Here is a 20,039-nt window from a genome sequence, read left to right on the forward strand (position 1 = left end):
CAAGCATGCCCCCTAGTGGACGTTGTGTGAATCTTCCCTGAGAAGGTAATTTGTAGTGCCAGGCACAGAGTATTCAAGCTGTGTTCAGTAACTGGGATTTAACTTAATTTAACTCTGCAGAATAATACTCTGTATATTACAAAGTATAATGTAAAATGGTCATATTTATGTAAATATATATAATTTTTTAAAAATTTAAAGTTTAGCATTTTAATGTTACTCTTCAAATTTATTTGCTACAAATAACTATTATAAAATCCTGAAACAAACATAAAATGTGCTCAGTTTTTTCATTTAGTAAGTCTAGTTAATGAATGTTGCCATTTTAGACTTAATAAAAACATGGACACATATTTTTCCTCTGCTTTGTGTCCTTTAACTTTTTAAGGATTTTTTTTCCTCCTATTCAATCTTTCAAGGTTCCAATCAAATTAACAACAATTCTCTATTGCAAAAATACCTAATTTCTGTACATGAGTTTTTATTTTCTCTCAAGAATCTTAGGATAGGGAAATGATGCTTTGACTTTGTGGTCCCTCTCCTTCCACCGCCCATGGCTCTGCTTTGGAGTCTGTCAGAGATCAGTGTGGCATTGATGAGGACAGCCATCAGTTCACAGTAGACTAGTGTGGTATTGATGGGGGGATGGCCATTAGCTCACAGTAGACCAGTGCGGTATTGATGGGGGACGGCCGTTAGCTCACAGCAGCTATTCCCACTATAAATGCAGGATCTTCAACTAGATTGCAAAGGATCACTAATTTATTCTTCTTCACTGAGGTATTTGATGCTTAATCATATTGTTTTTGTGTTGACTAGTAATTTCTTACTGAAAAGCTAGCTGTAAAACCATTGGTCAAATTTGTGTTTTCAAATGTTAAAGACCTAAAGGGGAGTGGGATTTAAAACACAGTTGGTATCAACTGCATATGAACAGCCCTTAAAAGCTGGCTTCCTAATATCCAGCTTGAAGCCGTGTTTGTTGCATGTGCCCATGTGGGTAAGTGAGTCTGAGACTTCTGGTGCTGGCTGTCATGCTTTAGACACAGCCTCCTGGAATATTGCCATCACCAGCTTCTCATGAGAACGACCCTTAAAGTACTGTTTCTGGGATGAGTATTTTGCCAAACCAGGGGTCCGTTCTGATTTCCTGTACGCTATCTGTCAATTCTAACACTGAATGTGTTTAAGTTTTAAAAGAAAACTAGAATAGATTAAAACCAAATTAAAAGGAGACTCTGTTAATGCACTGGTGCTGTGATTTGGACAGAGTGGATGTATCAGGAAGGAGAGTCCCATATGACCATCAGGGTAAGCTACTTCCTGGCTTTGGAGGCCATGTGTCTCCTCGGAACCTCTAGAACTGTTAGTCCTGCTAATTTAGCTTTGGCGATGATCACTTGCTTCCTTTTAAGTTCTTAAGGACCACGATTTACAAATACAGGAAGACCTCTGTATTCATTCGCTGCCCCTCACCTTGTCACTTAATAGGAGGGCACAGGAATGTCTTGAGTCTTTACAGCGTGACGAGCACAGACAGTGCCGGCTCCGCCCTAAGGATGGCTTGTGAAATAAACGTCTTTCCTAACCTAAGCCTGATGAGCTGTAAAATGATGGCATGAGCTGAAAGTTAGAGTTTGTTACACACACTGCTTCCGGAGTTCACTACAGTCAGTTTCATATTAAGGTAATATTTTCCCATTTTATTTACAGTAACAATCCACTACATACGGGGGTGGGAGCAGAGAGGTGGAGTGAGAGAAGTAGGTAGGTGGGGAGAGAGGTGGGGAAGGGAGGGAGAGAAAGGGAGGGATGGAGGGAGGGAAGAAGGGAAGAAAGGAGAGCGGGGGGGGGGGGGGGGGAAGCCAGGCAGAGGGTCTCCTCTGTGGAAACGGTACGCTGGCATGTTGCTGGCAGGCCGCAGCTTCTGTGCTCCTATCTTCTTGTTAATGTTCTTCTTTGCACTTATTTTGCTTTCTTTTCTTTTTGTTTTACTCAATTATGGTCATTTCTTTTGACCTGTTTCAAAATGCAGTGTTTCTTTGTTGACTCTTCTGATGAGGTCACTGGAACTATTTTTCTTCTATTATATCATGATGCTTTGTTTTGTTTTCTGAGTTCCACTTGGCTCTTTTTTTTAAATTTCCATTTTTGCTATCATTCATTTCCTCGTGCGTTGTTTATCTATTCATTAATGTCTCATAAATCGTAATTGAATTCTGAACTTAATATGTTGAGTGTATTAATATTTGCATCTATAAATGAACACGCTTTTTCTTTTATAATGGTATTATGGTATGTGTGTCTGGAATTGAATTTAGTATTGATAAGCATATCAATGAGATGCTATGATCTTGTGTTTTTGTAGAATACTTCTGGAGAAAGTTCTAGATTCTCTCAGTTTTCTTGATTCATCCTAAGCTTTCCCTGAGCACATGGGGCCAGGGCTGACCATGGTCCAGGCTCGTGGCTTTTCTGTGTCTTCAGTCTTAGGCAAGCCGTGTCCCTTTACCTCCACTGTTGGATTTATGGCCACTCTGTCAGTTCATCCCTGTCCTCGAGGCAGATACCTCAAAGAAACAATTTAAAGGAAAGAGCTACTTTAGCGTGTGGCCTCGGAGATCCGTTCACCCTCACACCCATTGCTTCGTGAGCATACAAGGCAGAGTACCATGACAACTGAGTCTGGAAGAGATGCTCACCTCCTGGCCATCCTAGAGCTAAGAGAAAGGAAGAGGCCAAAGATAAGCTCGTCTTCCTGGAGCACTCCTGGTGACTTCCTTCCTCCCACCAAGCCTCACCAACTGAAATTCCCGACATCACCCCCACCTCTCTCCAAAAACAGCAGCGGTGTGGTCAGGTCATTATCACTTAGCCTATAGAGGACATTCCGCTTCAAATTTTGGTGTACAAGCGTCTTTATATCACTGCCATCCTTGGAGGGGGCTTTCCTGGGCCCTCCCCAGTGGAGTAGACTTGGTGTCGCTAGGGCTTGGTGTCCTTCACACCTGTAGAGAATTTGCTTCTTCACTTTCCCTAACAGTCATGGGAAGGCTCTAGTTTTCTATGAAATAAAGACGTAGAAAAGTGTGTTGAGTGTGTCTGTCTGGCAGTCACTGTCTCCTGAACCACCAGAGGCACTTGACTTTCTAGTCTGTCTCACATGCCCTTCCTTCCTTTAGCAAATAAAGTTCCCGGCATGTATTTGGGGAAAGAGCTAGAGGCTGCAAACACTCCCCCTTTTGCATGGAGATTCCTGGCTACCTTTGTTTAACAGTGCTTTAAACTTTCAGGAAGCTTATCTCCTTGTTTCCAAGGCCTTCTGATAGATGAGATTCAGTTTCCTTGATTACTGTGAATCAGGATTCAAAAGTAATTATGATATACTTTTTAGGTTATCTAGACTTGGTTATTGTTAAGATGGGAGGGACATTCTCCAGTTTTCTGCATCTAAATAGAAGTAGGAACTAAAATGTAAGATTCTCAGTCAAGCCTGGAAGATCTGAGTGCTCTTAGTAGAGTGCTGCTGACACAGGAAGCGCACAGGCAGTCGTGTTTTGCCTGCATGTATGTATGTATGTATGTATGTATGTATGTATGTATGTATATGAATCACCTGTCCACCTGGGCCTGAGGAGGTCAGAAGAAGGCTTCAGGTCTCCTGGGAGTAGAGTTTAAGTGTTGGTGACTGTGCTGGGACAGAGCCCAGGCCCTCCTCAAGAGCAGCATTATAGGTCGTAGGTAAAAGGAGGCAACAAGGCACAAAGGGCTGACAAGGAGTGTGAGATCACTGTAGGCAGCAGCTGGAGAACTTGGGTACGGTCAGTCTGACTGAGCCATTGTACGCCTTCTCAGGACTGGCCTTGTCAGGCTGCCATAGACCTTAGCTTTTTACCCAGTGACAGCAGGAATCGTTAGCTCCATCCACTTGATCTCACAGATCATGAGACTTGTCAGTCCTCCCAGCCCCCTCAGTGCACCAACAGGAGGCTGTTCCGTTGTCAGGTCTCAGCGCTAGTCCCCTGCCTCACTGTGTCCTGCCTTCCAGAGCATTAGCACTTCCATCTCGCTAGTACAGTCCCTGCTTTAGTCAGGTTGAGACTTGATTTTGTAGGCAGCCTTTCTCTCAGTGTCTCTGGACCCCTCAGGACACTGACACAGCATGGTGATAATAGAAACGGTGTGGCAGTGGGTCTACACACCTGGGACAGAGTCCTAGCTCTGTCCCTTCCGGAGTCTTACCCAAGTCATGGCTTGCCAACCTTTGCCCTGTCATACACAACATGGGACAGTGTGCAGCACAGTCTGTGGTAAAGCAAGCTTGCCAAGGAAACATCTAATACTGAAGCAGACCTTCCATAAGTCTGACTGTGCTTCAGTTACTACCTGCAAACATAAAGATGGTATTCCAAATAATAAAACCACTGTGCATGTTCAGGGCACTGCCGTTTTATGCTATGATATTTTCATATTCCACATATGGATTTTGTGCATAACATCAGGTATTTGCTATAGACTTTGGATCAGCAAAAAGTCTTTCTGGATTTAGATCGCCTCAACTCCTAGATGGGAGAGTATCAAAATGTGTTCTTACTTTTACAGTCTGGAGAGATAGCTCAGTGGTTTTGAACAGGTGCCTGTTCTGTTCCCAGCGCATAATGCAGTTAACAACGCTCAAAATCTAGTTCCAGGAAATCTGAAACTCTCTTCTGACCTTCTCAGGCTCCAGGCATACATGCAGGCAGTAACACACACACACACACACACACACACACACACACACCTGTAATCCTACCCCTGTGGAGGCAGAGACAGGACTGTGAAGCCAAGGCCAGTATGAACTTCATAGTGAGTCTGTCTTAGAAATGTTACATATATTATCAGAATCTCAATTCTGTGAAGGCCAAACAAGTTGTTTTCTGTTTCATCTGCTTAGCTCAGTCCTGTTTCTCCGCCCTTGCGCTAAGCTCCACTTTGCCATCTAGTGATCACAATGGTAACTGCATGCTTTCCGTGTTCCTTGGCTTTGGCCATTTTACAGTCTGATATGCTTCCCAGAAGGCATTGCAGGGAAGATAGCATTTATCTTGCTATTGCAACTAGCCTGAATTTGCTTCTTGAGTCCTCAAACACTCAGTTGTGTGGTTCTGTGACTTAGTCCTTTTCTGTAAGATTGTGTGTGTGTGTGTGTGTGTGTGTGTGTGTGTTTTGCTTTAAACAGCTCTTGCCTGCATCAGTCTTCTTTATTTCTTCAGTGTCTACACAGGGTCAGCTCCAAGAAGAGAAAGAACCACTAACAGTTTTCATTCCAAACTTATAGACACTCTTTTTCAATATTGTAACATTTCTTCACCATCCAAGTGAGTAACCCTTGACCTTGTGTATTTTCACATACACTAAATGTGCACTTTACATTTTCATGGAAGCTGACTTGTATTTTATAATTCTACATGTTCAGAATTTAGATTGAGATTTGTTATGATGTTCTAAGTCTCATTTTTAAATTTCTTTCTATAAGTGATAGAAGCTTTGCCTGCCTTATATTCTTTTTAAATATTTCTTTTCAATTTTTAATCATGTGTCTGTGTGTATTAGTTTGTGTGAGGGTATGTAAATGAAATCAGAGTACCAGTAGCCGCTAGAATTACAGGTAGTTGTGAGAAACCCAATATTGGTACTGGGAAATGAACTCAAGTCCTCTCCAAAAACAATACACGCTCTTAACAGAAGCCATCCAGCCCCTATTTTATACTCCCAAGGTGTGTCTTTCCTGTGTAATGCCTGGATCCTAGAAGAGGTGGTAATTGCCCACCTGTACGTAATGCTGAAGTGACTAGTGTTTATTTCCTGTCTGCAGTAGGTTTATTCGTCATGTTGAGGAAATATTTGTTGTTATTGTGTTTGTACCATGGAAGCAGTGAAATGCACAATAGTTGATGTTCACTGTGTTTGTGGAATGAAGTGCTAAGAACTAAAAGAAAACAGATGCACTCATTCCTTGAAGATCCAACTTTTAGTAAGCTCCCAGCAGACAGCCGAGCCCATGGCCTTGTGTTGCTCCATGTTATCTAGGACTGTGAATCTGGCATTGGTTCTTCCCTGCCACCCTCCCCCTCATCCCTGGCTACGTCTGTGGTGCCTCTATGTAATGCCAGGTTACATAGGTCCAGCTGTCCTTTTAATAAGTGTGTGCCACCTAGTGATCGAAAGAGTAACTGCAAATCGTAATGGCCCAGAAAGCCGCCTGAGCACTTGATAACCAACCAGGCTGTGGTGAACTTTCTGGTGTTTCCCCATTGTCCCAATGGAGGGACATTGTGTGTGTGTGTTTACATCTCACCTTCTACTTAGCACCTGTGACCTTTCAGAGCCCAGGGAATAGAGTTCCTCTGGGCTCCTAGATTGGTAGGTCAGCAGGGATAGCTTTGTAGGAGCTAATTTGAGCCACACCTTTTGTGATTGCTGACATGATTATCAGACTCTGTTTAGTTTTTGTTTACTAGACTGACATCCATAAGGACACAGACCCCAGGTTTTGCTAATTCGTGTGCCTCTGCATATAGCCTAATGCTGGGCACAAAAAGATGGCCCTTCAGTCTTCATTGAGGTAATGAATGGACATCTGCCCTCTGTGCCTCAGGAACACTGAAGAGGCTGGTGTCAGTTGCTTAAATACTCAAGAAAACTGTGGTGGATGATTTTATGTCAGCTTGACACAAACTAAAGTCATCATGGAGGACGGAGCCTGAAGTAAGAAAATGTATTCATACTATTAGGCTGTAGGCAAGCTTGTAGGGCATTTTCATAATTAGGACTGGTGGGGCCATCACCAGGCTGGTGGTCCTGGTTCTGTTAAAAGCAGACTGAGCATTCCATGAGGAGCAAGCAGGACCCACCACGGCTTCTGCCTCAGTCTCTGCCTCCAACATCCTGCCCCACTTGAAGCCCTGTCCTGACGTCCTTTATGATGAACAGTGGTGGAAGTGCCAGCCAGACAACCCTTCCTGCTGACTTGCTTGGTCACCGTGCTTCCTCACAGCACTAAGCACCCTAAGGCAAGAGTCCTCCTGCTATAGGCAAGAGTCCTCCTGCTATAGACACAAATTTTTGTTCAGGAAATACCAGCTGCATGCTTTCGAGAAAGGATAAGCCTATATTAAAGAGTAAAATCATGTACATATTTCGTTTAGCTTATTAAGTGTTCTATTTTGCTTTCAGTTGCTGTGATAAACCAAAAGCAACTTGGGGAGCAAATGGTTTATTTCCACTTAGAGGTAACAGTCTATCCTAGGGGAAGCCAAGGCAGGGGCTCAGGGAGAAGCCTGAGGCGGAGTCTTAGAGGAAGGCTGCTTACTGACTGCTTCCTAGGCATGCACCAGGGCAGCATTGGGCAGAGCCTCCTGCATCAGTTAACAATTAAGAAATTACCCCTTACTCGTGCCCGCAGGCTAATGTGAAGAAGGCAGTTCTTCTGTTCCTTCTTCCCACATGTGTCAGGTTGACAGTCAAGGTTAGCCATCACATGAAGAAATGAAGGCACCAATGAGACAGGACAACAAACAGTCCAGGGGACAGCACATAGACAGCGAGAAGCACGGGCGGCCCACAGTGCAGGTGCTAGCAATAGCTCCTGTGTTTTCCCTGGACATAGGTTAACATCTACAATAAAGGGAAAGTGGTCATTAGTTGGTTTTATATGTTTCTAAAATTCTTTTATGAATATCTTTTGTAAAGTACACTGGTTAGTAGTGGCTCTATGAAAATTGATAGAGGCCTGTGTAGGTAGGAAGTGTGAAGTAACACTCAGATTTTCTGATGAAGTTCTTTTCATGACTTAAGTATTATATAGATTGTGGAAAGAACGGTTTGGGTGAAGACTTGCGAGCTCCCATTAGGCAGGCAGCTACAGGATGAGAGCATCTTGGAGCAACCAGGATCTGCAGCACAGCAGATGATGCACTGCCTCTGCTGCTGCTGTCCCTGTTCTTCGTGTTGTATGTGACCTGGACAAATCATCCAGCGCCTCTGGACATATCTTCCATTTATTGTAGAGTTCATCAGGCTCTGAAGTGGTGAATGGAAAGAACCTGACCTTGTGTCTGTGAGAGGGCTTTGCAAGAACTTAGCAAATACATTGTTATGTGCTTACTGCTTAATAGTCTTGTCTTTTTAAATAGTGATGATATTAACAAATAGCAACCAAGTTAACCAAATTTTAGTTTCCTTGTAGTTTGCTTATTTTGTTTTAAATTGTAATTGCTTTATTAGAAAGTTGCACATGGCAACTATACAAAGCACATGTAGAGTTCAATGCACTGATAGTACAGTATCGTATTAACTTGTTTTTTTTTGTTGTTGTTGTTTTTGTTGTTGTTTTAGGAAAGAGTAAGATTAATTTTCCCTCCAAGAACTAATGTTGTGGCTGGTAGTTTTGTTCCCAGATAATTCTGAGAACTTTTGTCCAACTGAGGAAGCTTCGGTTTATGTGGCAAACTGGCATGGACTTAGCCCCTCAGAGCTTCCTCATCATCAGACTCACCGGGACTGTTGCACATTTCAGTCACAGGTGCCTGTTCTGTGTGTGTGTCCCTCGATGCTTCACCTGAGGAGCATTGGTACCAAGGAGTGAGGGGGGGCAGTTCTCGAGACCCTGGAGACTTACTTACTCTGTAGTGCAACAAATGGAGACATCTGTGGGCTAGGAGACAGGCAGTTCCTCCTTTACAGGATGGGCCGAGGCCAAATTCAAGGTTAAAGTTCCCCACCTAGAAGGATGGTTCATAATTTTGAGCACTGTATCTACAAGTTTTCACCTCTGAATGTCATTATCCACTTGAAAATCCAAAGTTCTTTTTCTGAGGTTACATCAGAGAAGACATGGCCCTGCTTCAATGGATAAAAGGCAGATGATTTAAAAGTTGTAAAACCTGATACTTAAAACATTGACGTGTGTGTAATAATAAAGAAAACATCTTAGGAATTTTCAGATACTCTTTATATAGTTTTAGGTATGTCAGTGATGCGCTCAAAGCCGGTCACCTGTACTGGATTACTTTCAAGGAAAAACCTAACAGGGAATCTTTTAACCTATGACGTTCTTAAGTTGTCTTGAAGATAAGAGCTTTTTGAGTCAAAAGCTTCTTTTTTTTTCTTTTCTTTTTTTTTTCTTTTTTTTTGTTTGGTTTTTTTTTATTTGATATATTTTTTATTTACATTTCAAATGATTTCCCCTTTACTAGACCCCCACTCCCCGAAAGTCCTATCAGCCCCCTTCCCTCCCCCTGTTTTCCCACCCGACCCTTCCCACTTCCCTGTTCTGGTTTTGCCCTATACTGCTTCACTGAGTCTTTCCAGAACAAGGGGCCACTCCTCCGTTCTTCTTGTACCTCATTTGATGTGTGGATTATGTTTTTGGTATTCCAGTTTTCTAGGTTAATATCCACTTATTAGTGAGTGCATACCATGATTCATTTTTTGAGTCTGGGTTACCTCACTTAGTATGATGTTCTCCAGCTCCATCCATTTGTCTAAGACTTTCATGAATTCATTGTTTCTAATGGCTGAATAGTACTCCACTGTGTAGATATACCACATTTTTTGCATCCACTCTTCTGTTGAGGGATACCTGTGTTCTTTCCAGCTTCTGGCTATTATAAATAGGGATGCTATGAAAATAGTGGAACATGTATCCTTATTGCATGCTGGGGAATCTTCTGGGTATATGCCCAGGAGTGGTATAGCAGGATCTTCTGGAAGTGAGGTGCCCAGTTTTCGGTGGAACCGCCAGACTGATTTCCAGAGTGTCTTAAGTTGTTCTTAAGTAGCTTGAAGATAAGAGCTTTTTGAGTCAAAATTTAAAATAGGGTATTTTGAACACTAATAATAGCTTGTGGTTTGAAATGTACTAAATATGTACAAACCATGACAATATTGAAAATAAGCTCATATTGTCATCAGTTTAGACACTACTGGTGCAATGGCACATTTTTGGGAATAAAAAAGCACATCAACAACTTTTGTGCCTTTTTAGTCTGTATTGTATTTTAATATGGTGCTAAATAATGATGGTTTTTGTTTATAAAATTCTAACAAACATAAAAGGAATACTCTATAAAATAATAATGCTAATGAAAAATGGACCTGCCAGTGGTTATGACAGGTGAATGGAATCATCACGTGAAAAATTGAGGTAAGTTGAAATGAATGTCTAAGCAAGCCACACCCAAATCCATGTTAGCAAATTGAACATCACATGCCTTCCAATGTGCAGTGTCAAAATGCACATCATCACCATGGCTTATGCTTGCCCGAACCAAACATGAGTCAACATAAACTGACACGTCTCAGGAAATGAGGGTGGAATACCATGTTAAGTCACGGCTGGCACGAAGGAAAGGGGAGACTGAAGAGTGTTCCAGGGGACTGGAGACATGGCAGCCACAGACAGCACTGACTCACAAATAAAATGTGTGGTGATAGTCTATGTGGTTCAAAAGATTAAAGGTAATTGTTAATTTGTAGATGCCACACTTTTTAAATTGTGTTTAAAAGAGATCTTGGAGCTAGAAAGAGGGCTCAGCAGCTCAAAGCCGTTTGTGGAGGACTCAGGTTTGGATCTCTGAAACTCCAAGGAGGTTCACAGCAGTCTAACTCCAGTTCAGGGATCTCACACCCTCCTGGCCTCTGCAGGCACCGGGCATGCAATGGTACACGTCCATACATACAAACAAACACTCACACACGTAAGATAAAATAGATCTTTAAAAACAAATATTTGTTAAAAATACATACCTAGGGCTGGCAGGACAGCTGAGCGGGTAAGGGTTCCTGCTGCCAATCAAGCTCGGTGACCTTCGTTCACACCCAAGAACCTACATAGAAGGACAGAGCCAGCTCTCGCAGGCTGTCGTCTGATTCCCATGTGTTTATCGTGGAGTGCATGTGCATTCAATCAAGTCAGTTAGTCAATATGAACATTTTAGGACTTACACATAATTAATATAGTATATTCAGGTACAAATGATAAATCATTACTTTTAAGATCTTGTTCTTGAGAGTGGGTTCCTCAGATCCAGCTCTGAGATCCTCTAAAAATGTTACAAATGCAGAAATTTGGGCTCCAACACTCCAGAACTACTGGATAACCAGAGCTTACATTTTTGCAACGTTATCAACCACTTAGGACTTGTAGGATAAAATTGGCAACCCTTGTTAGTTCTCTTAAAAATGTGATAGTTGCATTGTGGATGCATGCATGGTGTGACTGTTCACATGTGTATCTGTTTCCCGTTATTTGAGAGGCTAGGAAGTGTTGATTCTCTTTTAAATGCTGCTTCATTCTTTTTCTCCTTGTTCTAATTTGTCAGGTTAGTGTATAACATTCAAGGCTTTGAAAACATATATCTAAGTTATTTCTTATAAAAAATCACACTGTTCCTTTAAAATTATTGAAGAGATAATTTCAAATCAGTAACTCAACTTATTTTCTCTCCAGGCACCGTTGAGAAGGCGTCATCAGAGCCGTGATGGTGCCCTGTATGATGAGGACGATGACACTGATCGGGCAAGCAAGTGAGTGCCGCCGCGCTGCGGGGCCTATGCAGGGCATGGTGTTTGGGCGCTAGTAAAGTTAACGGCTGCTCCCTCATAGCGGTCATCGCCAAACAGAAACGGCAGTCCTTGCAGTGCTGTGGGGAAGGAGGCTTGGGACAGGGGCGGGCATCATAGACTTGAAATGTCTTCTTGGGAAGCAGAGTTATCTTCAGAGGTGTCTGAGGAGTGAAAAAAAAAATGACAGAGACAAACACTAGGTCAGGTTCTCAGCCCACACTGAAAGGAACAGGTGAAATAGGGACAGTGGTAACAGTCACACTGAGCCAAGGGAGGGCTCCAGGAGGAACCATCACAGGAGGGAGATTTAGAGCTGTTACTTGATACAAAGTATGAAACATTTATAAACTTCATTTTTTTTAGCAGTTTTAAGATACATTGTAATAAGATTGACATTATACATATGAAATAAATCTGTCTACATAGGAGAATATTCTTCTCTAAAACAAAATAAGAAAAGGACAACTGTATAAAAAATACGGAGTATACCTAGAATGGTGCAAACTTTCTAAGTGCTGAATCTAATGTTTCTAGGAAATCCCCAAATCCTAGAGCATGAGACTGATGCAAAGTGCGGCTTCAGATTACTGAGCCAGGACTTTGTGTTTATTTGCTCTTAATGTGTGTACTTAAGTTTTTCAGTATTTGAAATGGATGCATGCATAACTGTGGAGCCTTTGACTAATTTTTATTTCTGTCCTTTGTCCTGCCTGTCCTTCAACCCTCTCCTCTCCCCTTGCTCATTTCTTCTTTTTCTCCCTGTCTCCTGTTTCCCTCTCCTTTCCTCCCCCTTTTCTCCCTCTACTCCCCCTTCCTCTTCATCCTCTTAACCCTTCCCCTCCCCTTTCCCTGTTTTCTTTCTGTAACCCAGACTAGCCTCACACCTGCAATTCCCCAGCCTCAGCCTCTAGGCTGCTGGGATTAAAAGTGAACATCAGCCTGACCTTCAGTTGTTACTTTGTTGCTTCTTTGCTGAGGCGCGAGTGAGTGAGTTGAGACTCAGCCTGTGCTCAATCTCCTTTCAGGATATCTTCTGAGGATGGGGAAGAAACGTGTGCTTATTTCTACGAGAGCGACGACTCTGTCGAAGCACAGGTGAAGGCTCCTTACTCGGGTGAGATGGACTTACTGGGCGAGATCCTGGACACCCTGAGCACACACAGCTCTGACCAAGGAAAGCTGGCCCCAGCAAAGAGCCTGGATTTCTTCAGATCCATGGATGACATTGACTACAAACCTGCGGTTAGTGGAGCTTAACGTTCAGAGCTAAGTGGAAACATTCTTGCCCTTGTCGTGGTCGCCCAATCAGATAAATAAACTTACTTTATAGAAGCATTTTACCTCTAGGCAGGTACAAAAGCTTCAAACTATGGTAGAAAGTGCAATTCGTATGGATTATTTCTGCGACTACTACTGCTGCAGTGCCCACCGCCCTGGTGAACCAGGCGATGCCCCTTCCAGGCATATTGGCGTCTAATTTAATATTCATCCCTGGGAAAACATTTTTATGTGAAATATTCCTATTTTTATAAAAATTCTTGAGCTTTAAAGAAATACTGTAATTAATATGTCTTAAAATGTTTTTTTTCTATTTTCTTGTTTGAAAAGTGAGCAGTTTTAAATGAACTAAATAAGTGCTTTTTTTAAAAAAAAAAACCTTCTAGCAGAATTATGTGCAGTGGGATCCCATTCTGACTGGAGAACGGAAAGTTCTGTGTGGATTTGACTGTGAGAGGTGGCAGTCTAAACACATTGAAGCCAGAGGTTGTGGAGTCCCCACCCCACACCCCTTCATTCCTCTTTATGAGGCAGGCAGGGACTGTCAGGATTCAGCCAACGCTCCCCTGCCCCTGGGGTAGGGCTCAGGTCCCTGATGAAAACATCTTATCTTGCTTTCCAAACAGATACCAAGTTACTAAAGAGTCGCTGTAATTTTATTGTAAATATTCTGAAGTTGTTATTTCCCTTCCCAGAACAAGTCCAGCGCTCCCAGTGAGAATGATTTGGCCCTACTGTGTGCGTCTGGAGACCAGGGGGAGTGGCATCTCGGGCAGGATGACAGCGCCCTCCATGGCAAGCACCTGCCTCCGTCCCCCAGGAAACGGGTTTCCTCCAGTGGGTTGACAGATTCTCTGTTTATCCTGAAAGAGGAGAACAGTGAGAGGCCCCTCTGTGCTGACAGTGTAAGTGGCCCTACTGTAGTGGCAACGCCAGGGTTGGGTTTCCAGCCAGCTACCCCTGAAGCTTTCCAAACACACAAAGGAACAGCAGAAGTGAAGCAAACACTAAGTCAGGCTTCAGAGGATCTGCTGGTACCTGGCCCCGGGAGCCGCCAGTCCACTTTTGTCCCCTGGGAGAAAGCTGGGAAAGAGGAGAAGCCTTCAAAAGACGTTGGACTGCTCCAAGAAGTAGTGTCATTGTGTCACATGTCATGTGACTTCCAACAAGGTTTAAACATTTCAGAAGAAAGCAGAAATGAAAACCAAACCTAAGGAACCAGTAGTGGGTCAGTTGCTCGCCTCTTGGCTTCTCCAGAGACATGTGGAATTACTTCCCTGTGATGGGAACAGTAAAGAGAGTCACTGATAGGAATGACAACCCTTCGTGCTGTCTGTCTCGTTGGTTTTCCCTGTTGTTCATCTCATGGATCTATATTACCCATTGGTTTCCCGCATAAAATGAATTCTACTGTGCTGTTAAATCAGGTACTAATTTGTACATAGGCTGAAAGTGTGTTATGAAGTTAAGCTTTCCCAGTATTTGGTGCTTAATGCTGTTCGTTTTATTTAAACTAAGTGCATATATAACCCCTACATACCGCCAGTAGTTACCGTACTAATCTGGCTGAGCATGAACTGATCAAGATGTCAAAAACTGATCAAAAATAGCCTGATACTGATGAAACTGTTAACCCACTAATTGCCTTAATCTTCCAGTTATGTTAAGCATACAGAAAACATGCGATACTACATACAAAGCTTGACAGAGGAGTTATCTTGCCCTGCAGAGCAATAATGCCTTTTTCTATCATGAATTAAGCTTACCATTCTTTTCAAGATTAAATGCACTCTAACAGAAATAATTTGCTTTTTATAAAGACATGTAGCCATGTTTTCCAAACAACGTGAATGTGTATATTTTCCTTTTAGTGAACTATAATAAGTGCTGAATTACAATGTGAAGTTAAAAGCTTCTGCTTACCACGAAGCCCTTCAGACAATGTTCGATCTCCTGTACATGTTAACTATGGTCCACCTCCAGAAAGCCAAATGCCCTGCAGAGTCCAGATAGGCTGTTGTTCTGCTCTTCCTGTAACTGACATGCTGTGAAGATGCTCATAGCCTTATTGTGTGTTTGCTTTTTTAAAGAATTAACTTTGTATTTTAAATGTTCTAGATTTATAGCAAAATGCAAAGATGGTACTGAGTTCCCATCTGCCCTGGATCCCGTCTCTGCTGTTGTCAGCATCCTGTTAGAAGGTGCTGCATTTGCCATATCATTGACCCACCACATGGTATTCAGAGCTCTGGCTGTTCCCTGCTGTCCCCTCTCTGTCCCCTTATCACCTTAGAGTTCTAGATTGTGTTCTGTGATCATGTCCGCCGAGGCTCTCCTCACCCTGTCACTTCACTTCTTAGTTGTGGTGGCCTTGAAGTCTTCAGGAGTATGGATCAGCTGTCCAGCTCCTGGACTGTATATAATACTGTCCTCATTATTACACTGAGATGATTTCGGTTTGAGGGAGACGATCACAGAAGAAAAGTGCCCTTGTCAGTGTGTGAAGGGGTGTGTTGCAAGCATGTGCCATGCTGTGTTGACTTTGAGCACCTGCTGGGTCCTCCGCTCTGAATGTGTCCCCATACCTGTTCTGTGCATGCAAGCAGGAGGAATGGAGGGAAGGGAGAGAGGAAGGGCAGGCACAATAGGGTTCTTTAGGACAGACAAGTATAGGAACACATCGCTTGTAATTCTTTGTGGATCCTGCCTCCATCAGAATTACTGTTTAGCTTTGGAGTACATCTGAAAGCACATGCAGACCCCTCCCTCGTGCTAGGGGTGCAGAAAGCTTGTTTGACCATGCCATGTTTCTAATCTGTGCATCCTCAAATGTGATGGTTGCTTTGTAGAAAATGTTTGCAAAACCATTGAAGAACTCCGATAAGGCCATGCTCTAAAGTATTTACTTAAGGAATATAATTTAGCTAGAATTTTAGGACGTTTGGTTAGCATAGTCCTTAAAATATTTACACAGGTCACGTCTTAAAACTGCATTCCAAAATATAAATAGGTAGTTTTCCTTGAGGTAATGATCCCCTCACTTGTAGTGGACGATGGAGCTTGTCCTGTGAAGATGGGCTTATTATAGAAGGGTATATTTAATCCTTATTTTTACACAGTAATAATAGCAAGGTTGTGAGATTTTGCCTGTGCGTGCTCTTCATTAGTCCCAGTTTACTGAAATAACAGAAAAGGCACATATCGGAAGAGCCGATTGCTGGGAAGAGGAAAGGTTGGTGTGGTAGTTACACTGGTGGGCGAGCGTCACACAGGATTCCTGAGCAGAATGCAGAGCTTGTAATGTCATTGTTCAAGTGAAAGCTCTGTTTTCATGTCAGAATTCATTGTCTACAAAATGAGACCATCCTGACTACAGCTTAAAACCCTGGCTTCTCGTCCACACCCTCGATCACCCCATGGCCACGGGTGGTGCTTCTCTACCTTGAGTCAACTTGGGAGATACTCGGCTGTGGCACTGGGCTGTTTGGAAAGAGTTATCCACTCACACTGTCTTAAGCCAGTTAAGTGATCTGTGCCTTACTGTAACAAGCAAAAACAGCGACTTTATGTTAAAAAGAAAAAACAAAAGTGTACACATTCTTAAATGTCCAGAGAACTGGGGTCATGTGGGTGCTTCACACCATTAAAACCTTGAGCATTGGAAGTTGGCTTTTAAATGAGACTTCCCAGTATTATGATGGAGACAGTATTAAAAATAAGAGAGCATCAGGTGAACTCCGAAATTAAAACAAAACAAAACAAACAAACAAACAAACAAAACCCAGGAGTATCTTTTGCTTTGCCCAAACCAAACTAAATATGAGTTCCCTGCTATTGAGAATAAATGTTTCTGCTTGCGTTGTCATTTTAGACACTGAGCACCAACAAATTGGAGCTCCCAAAATAAATATTTCTAAGAAGCTGCTTCTGCTCTCTAGATAAGAGGCTTGAGTAAGTCACAGCGCTGGCCCCGCATCTCGTGCTTTATACACCTCTAAAGCGAACTCCAAGCTGTGACTTGTCTTGAGTCTCCCTCAGGCTTTGCATCTGTGGCAGGTCAGGGGCTAAAGATAGAAGGACAAATGCTGGAGCTGCAGTTTTGTTAAAGTGCAGATGCTGCCGGGTAAAATACATCGGTGATCACCTAGTCTCGCCTATCTTACCTATCAGATTATGGCATGCATACTTTTCCAATTCAAAGTTAGTAACTCCTTCACTGAGAAAATATTTATTGACTTTTTGTACCAGTCAACAGTAAGGTATAATAATTAAGGATGTAAGGGTACAGGAGGAAACAATTACTTAGCTCTGGGGAATCAAATTAAAAGGGAAAGGAATTGCAGGTATTAAAATAATAATTGATAATAATAATAAAATACAGTAAGGATGTATTTGCTTAGGTGGTACTCACTGAAGAATCAACACTGAGAGATGCTTTTTAAAAACAGCTGCTTTATTTAAAGTATGTTCAAACTGCCTAAATGTTAGCTCTTTTAGTAATTATGTGAGTCACTCACAAGAATGCTGCTAAGATTCCACTTTAAATGGCAGATTTAGAGGCACTGCTTGGCTGAGTCCTTGCTTTGACCACCCCACACCATGAGCCATCCCTTGGCAGTATTGATGGCCACTTCCCCCAGTTCAGGAGTAACTTAGGGTATGTAAAGGAGGAGCCCAGTCATGTTGATGGGAGTCCAGATTTTGCATTAAAAAAAAATTCTTGGTAGCAGCATTTTCTAGGTAGCCTTTTTCTTCTTAGCTAAAGGCGTGACTGTTATTAAGATCCTATGATGATATCCAATGGTGTGACCCAGGAATACCCATGAAGTAGTTGTTGGTTAAACAAAAGGAAGATTCCTGGTCAACAGCAGATGACTGCGGACATTCTCGCAATCAACAGCCCTTCATTCTCCGCTCAGATTTCCAGGGCAAGTTCATCAATTCTATGAGCAAATCACCTCCTGAGAACTCCACTGCTTGGTGTCTTTGATGTCAATAGGTCTTCAATCTGAAAAGATATTAGAAAATCAGAATAAAAATTCAAACTGTAAAATGAACCCCTAAATGTAGGATCTCCCCAAGCCTCTCTTAATGTGGTAGTCACTTTTTTAGTAGTCTAGTTCTCTGTGAGCATTTCCCCACGCTGAGCCCAGAGTCCTATTAGTGTCTGTTTTTTAAAGCTTCAAGGACTAGAAAGGCTTTGCAACAGCCTTTCTAGGATTTGTTTATAAAATAGGGGAATTATATATATTGAAACAGAAATATTTTATTTTGAAACATAGGATTTTGTGCAATATTTTTCCTGCATTGTTTAGTTTATATAAATATGCACATCTGCTTTTCTGGCAGATGCCTTAAGGTCATGTCTTTCAGTATTTGCCTAAAACTGTATGTAGCAATGTTCTATGTGATTTCAGAGAAATTACTCTTTCTATTATTAGCAGAAGTGTTCTTGTTTATTTAAAATAATTGTGGAGATTGCTTTATTGTATCATAACTAACTGCCTCAGCCACAATAAATATGCAATAAGAAAATCATGTTCCTCTGATTAGTATTGACAATACTGTTACTGCAACAGAAATGTCTATGGTACAGAGTGCTGGTTCTATCTGTGTTCATTTCACGGCTACTCTGCAGCACATGAATCTAAGCGGTATATTTATGTGATTACCATGTCTGTAGATTATGACATCCTTTGTGATGAGTCTTTGTTGAGGCTTATAAAGGGCATTGCCAATACTTTTTGACTGTAAATTAATTTTTTGTATGATGTATAGTTTGTTTAGCCTTAGAGCTTCTATAGATTTCTACCTTTATTATACTTGAATGAGGCAGAAAGCACTGTGGGCAGTTTGTAACTCTGGATGCAAAATGCAGATATACCAAAAATAAAACAAGGTACTGAGCCGCAGCGCTGGCAGATGTTTTATAATCCAGGAGTCCGTGTTTCTCAAGCCATATTTTAGTGAAATGAAGTGACTGAAGATGTACAACCTTTTATCTAGACGGTTTAGTCTCAGATGATTACCTCTTCGATGTGTCAAAGGTGTGTGTCCTTTTTAACTTCTGTATCAGTCCTTAGATGAGCCTTGAGGACCGTCCTTCCTACCTTCTCGGACCAGGTGATGTCTAGGACAGAACAAATCAACTACATTGTGCGTATTAGATGCACTGTCTGTGTGAAGTCACTATGTTTTAGATAGAGTAGCTTTCATAGGTAATTTTAAGAACTCTTTAATAATCATATACCAAAAACTAAAACCTAAATTTTTAAAATCAGTGATTACTTAGCTGTGCCTAAAAACTCTTAGACATAAAGGCCACCTGAGGGACTCAGGATTTAATGTTTCCAAAGTTTGTGTTGATTCCTTTAGCTGAAGAGTTGTTTGCTCAACATACAACCAGTAGCTCAAAAAAAAGAACCAAAAAAAAACAAAACTAAGCAAAACAAAACAAATATTCGTGAGCAGCGAGACAGTGAGACCTGCTTCACTGTCTTGCCCTTGTGGCTACAGTTGATCATCTCCAAACTTGATTACTATTGGGAGGATGTTCTGTACAAAAGGATTGCTTGGGAGTTTTTTAATATGCAAAATAAAATGTTGAATGAACTCTGCTTTGCCATAAAGTACCCAACAATGTCGTTGAAAATAAAATTGGTCACAATCAACCATTGCGTGGTGGTGATGGCTCTTCTCACTAACTCATCCCCTGTACTGCTGTCGGAGAATGGCTGTGAGACTCAGCTGTCTCCATCTGTTATCCTATAACTGCTGCAGTGTAAAGGCCACCCTCATTTTTTTCTAGTTGACTGGTGTGGGCGACGCCTGTTCTATTCGGAACCATTCATCAGCCTTCTTGTTGATGTGGCAAAAATGACTGCCACAGTAACTTGAAAGGATGAGACGAAAGGTTTACTGCAGCTCCTGGTTGCAGGGATATTAGTCTGAAGTCCTCTGCACTAAGGCAGAGTCACAGGGGTGGAATCATATGCTGGCAAGGGCTGCTCACCCAGGGCAAAGAACTCAGCATAGTAAATGCAGGAAGAGGACAAGCCTGGATATACCCTCAAGGATGCCACCCCAGCCACCCGCTTCCTCCCACACATCTCCTATTGGCAGAGGTTCTCTGTTCTCCCAATAATCTATTT

The 20,039-nt window shown here is 42.1% G+C and overlaps 1 protein-coding gene across 2 annotated transcripts in view; it reads left to right on the forward strand.

The window, feature by feature from the left end:
* Dennd1b (DENN domain containing 1B) overlaps nt 1-19,559 on the forward strand; it is a 209,744-nt gene extending 190,185 nt beyond the window's left edge. For both annotated transcript variants that reach the window (XM_052199824.1, XM_052199825.1), the window contains 3 exons: nt 11,495-11,571; nt 12,636-12,852; nt 13,584-19,559. In XM_052199824.1, coding sequence (XP_052055784.1) covers nt 11,495-11,571; nt 12,636-12,852; nt 13,584-14,102 — 813 coding nt within the window. In that variant the 3' untranslated portion in view covers nt 14,103-19,559. The remainder of the gene's footprint in view (nt 1-11,494; nt 11,572-12,635; nt 12,853-13,583) is intronic.
* Nucleotides 19,560-20,039: the final 480 nt, after the last annotated feature.

Source organism: Apodemus sylvaticus, chromosome 12 (genome assembly GCF_947179515.1).
Source record: "Apodemus sylvaticus chromosome 12, mApoSyl1.1, whole genome shotgun sequence".
In the NCBI taxonomy this organism is placed as follows: domain Eukaryota; kingdom Metazoa; phylum Chordata; class Mammalia; order Rodentia; family Muridae; genus Apodemus; species Apodemus sylvaticus.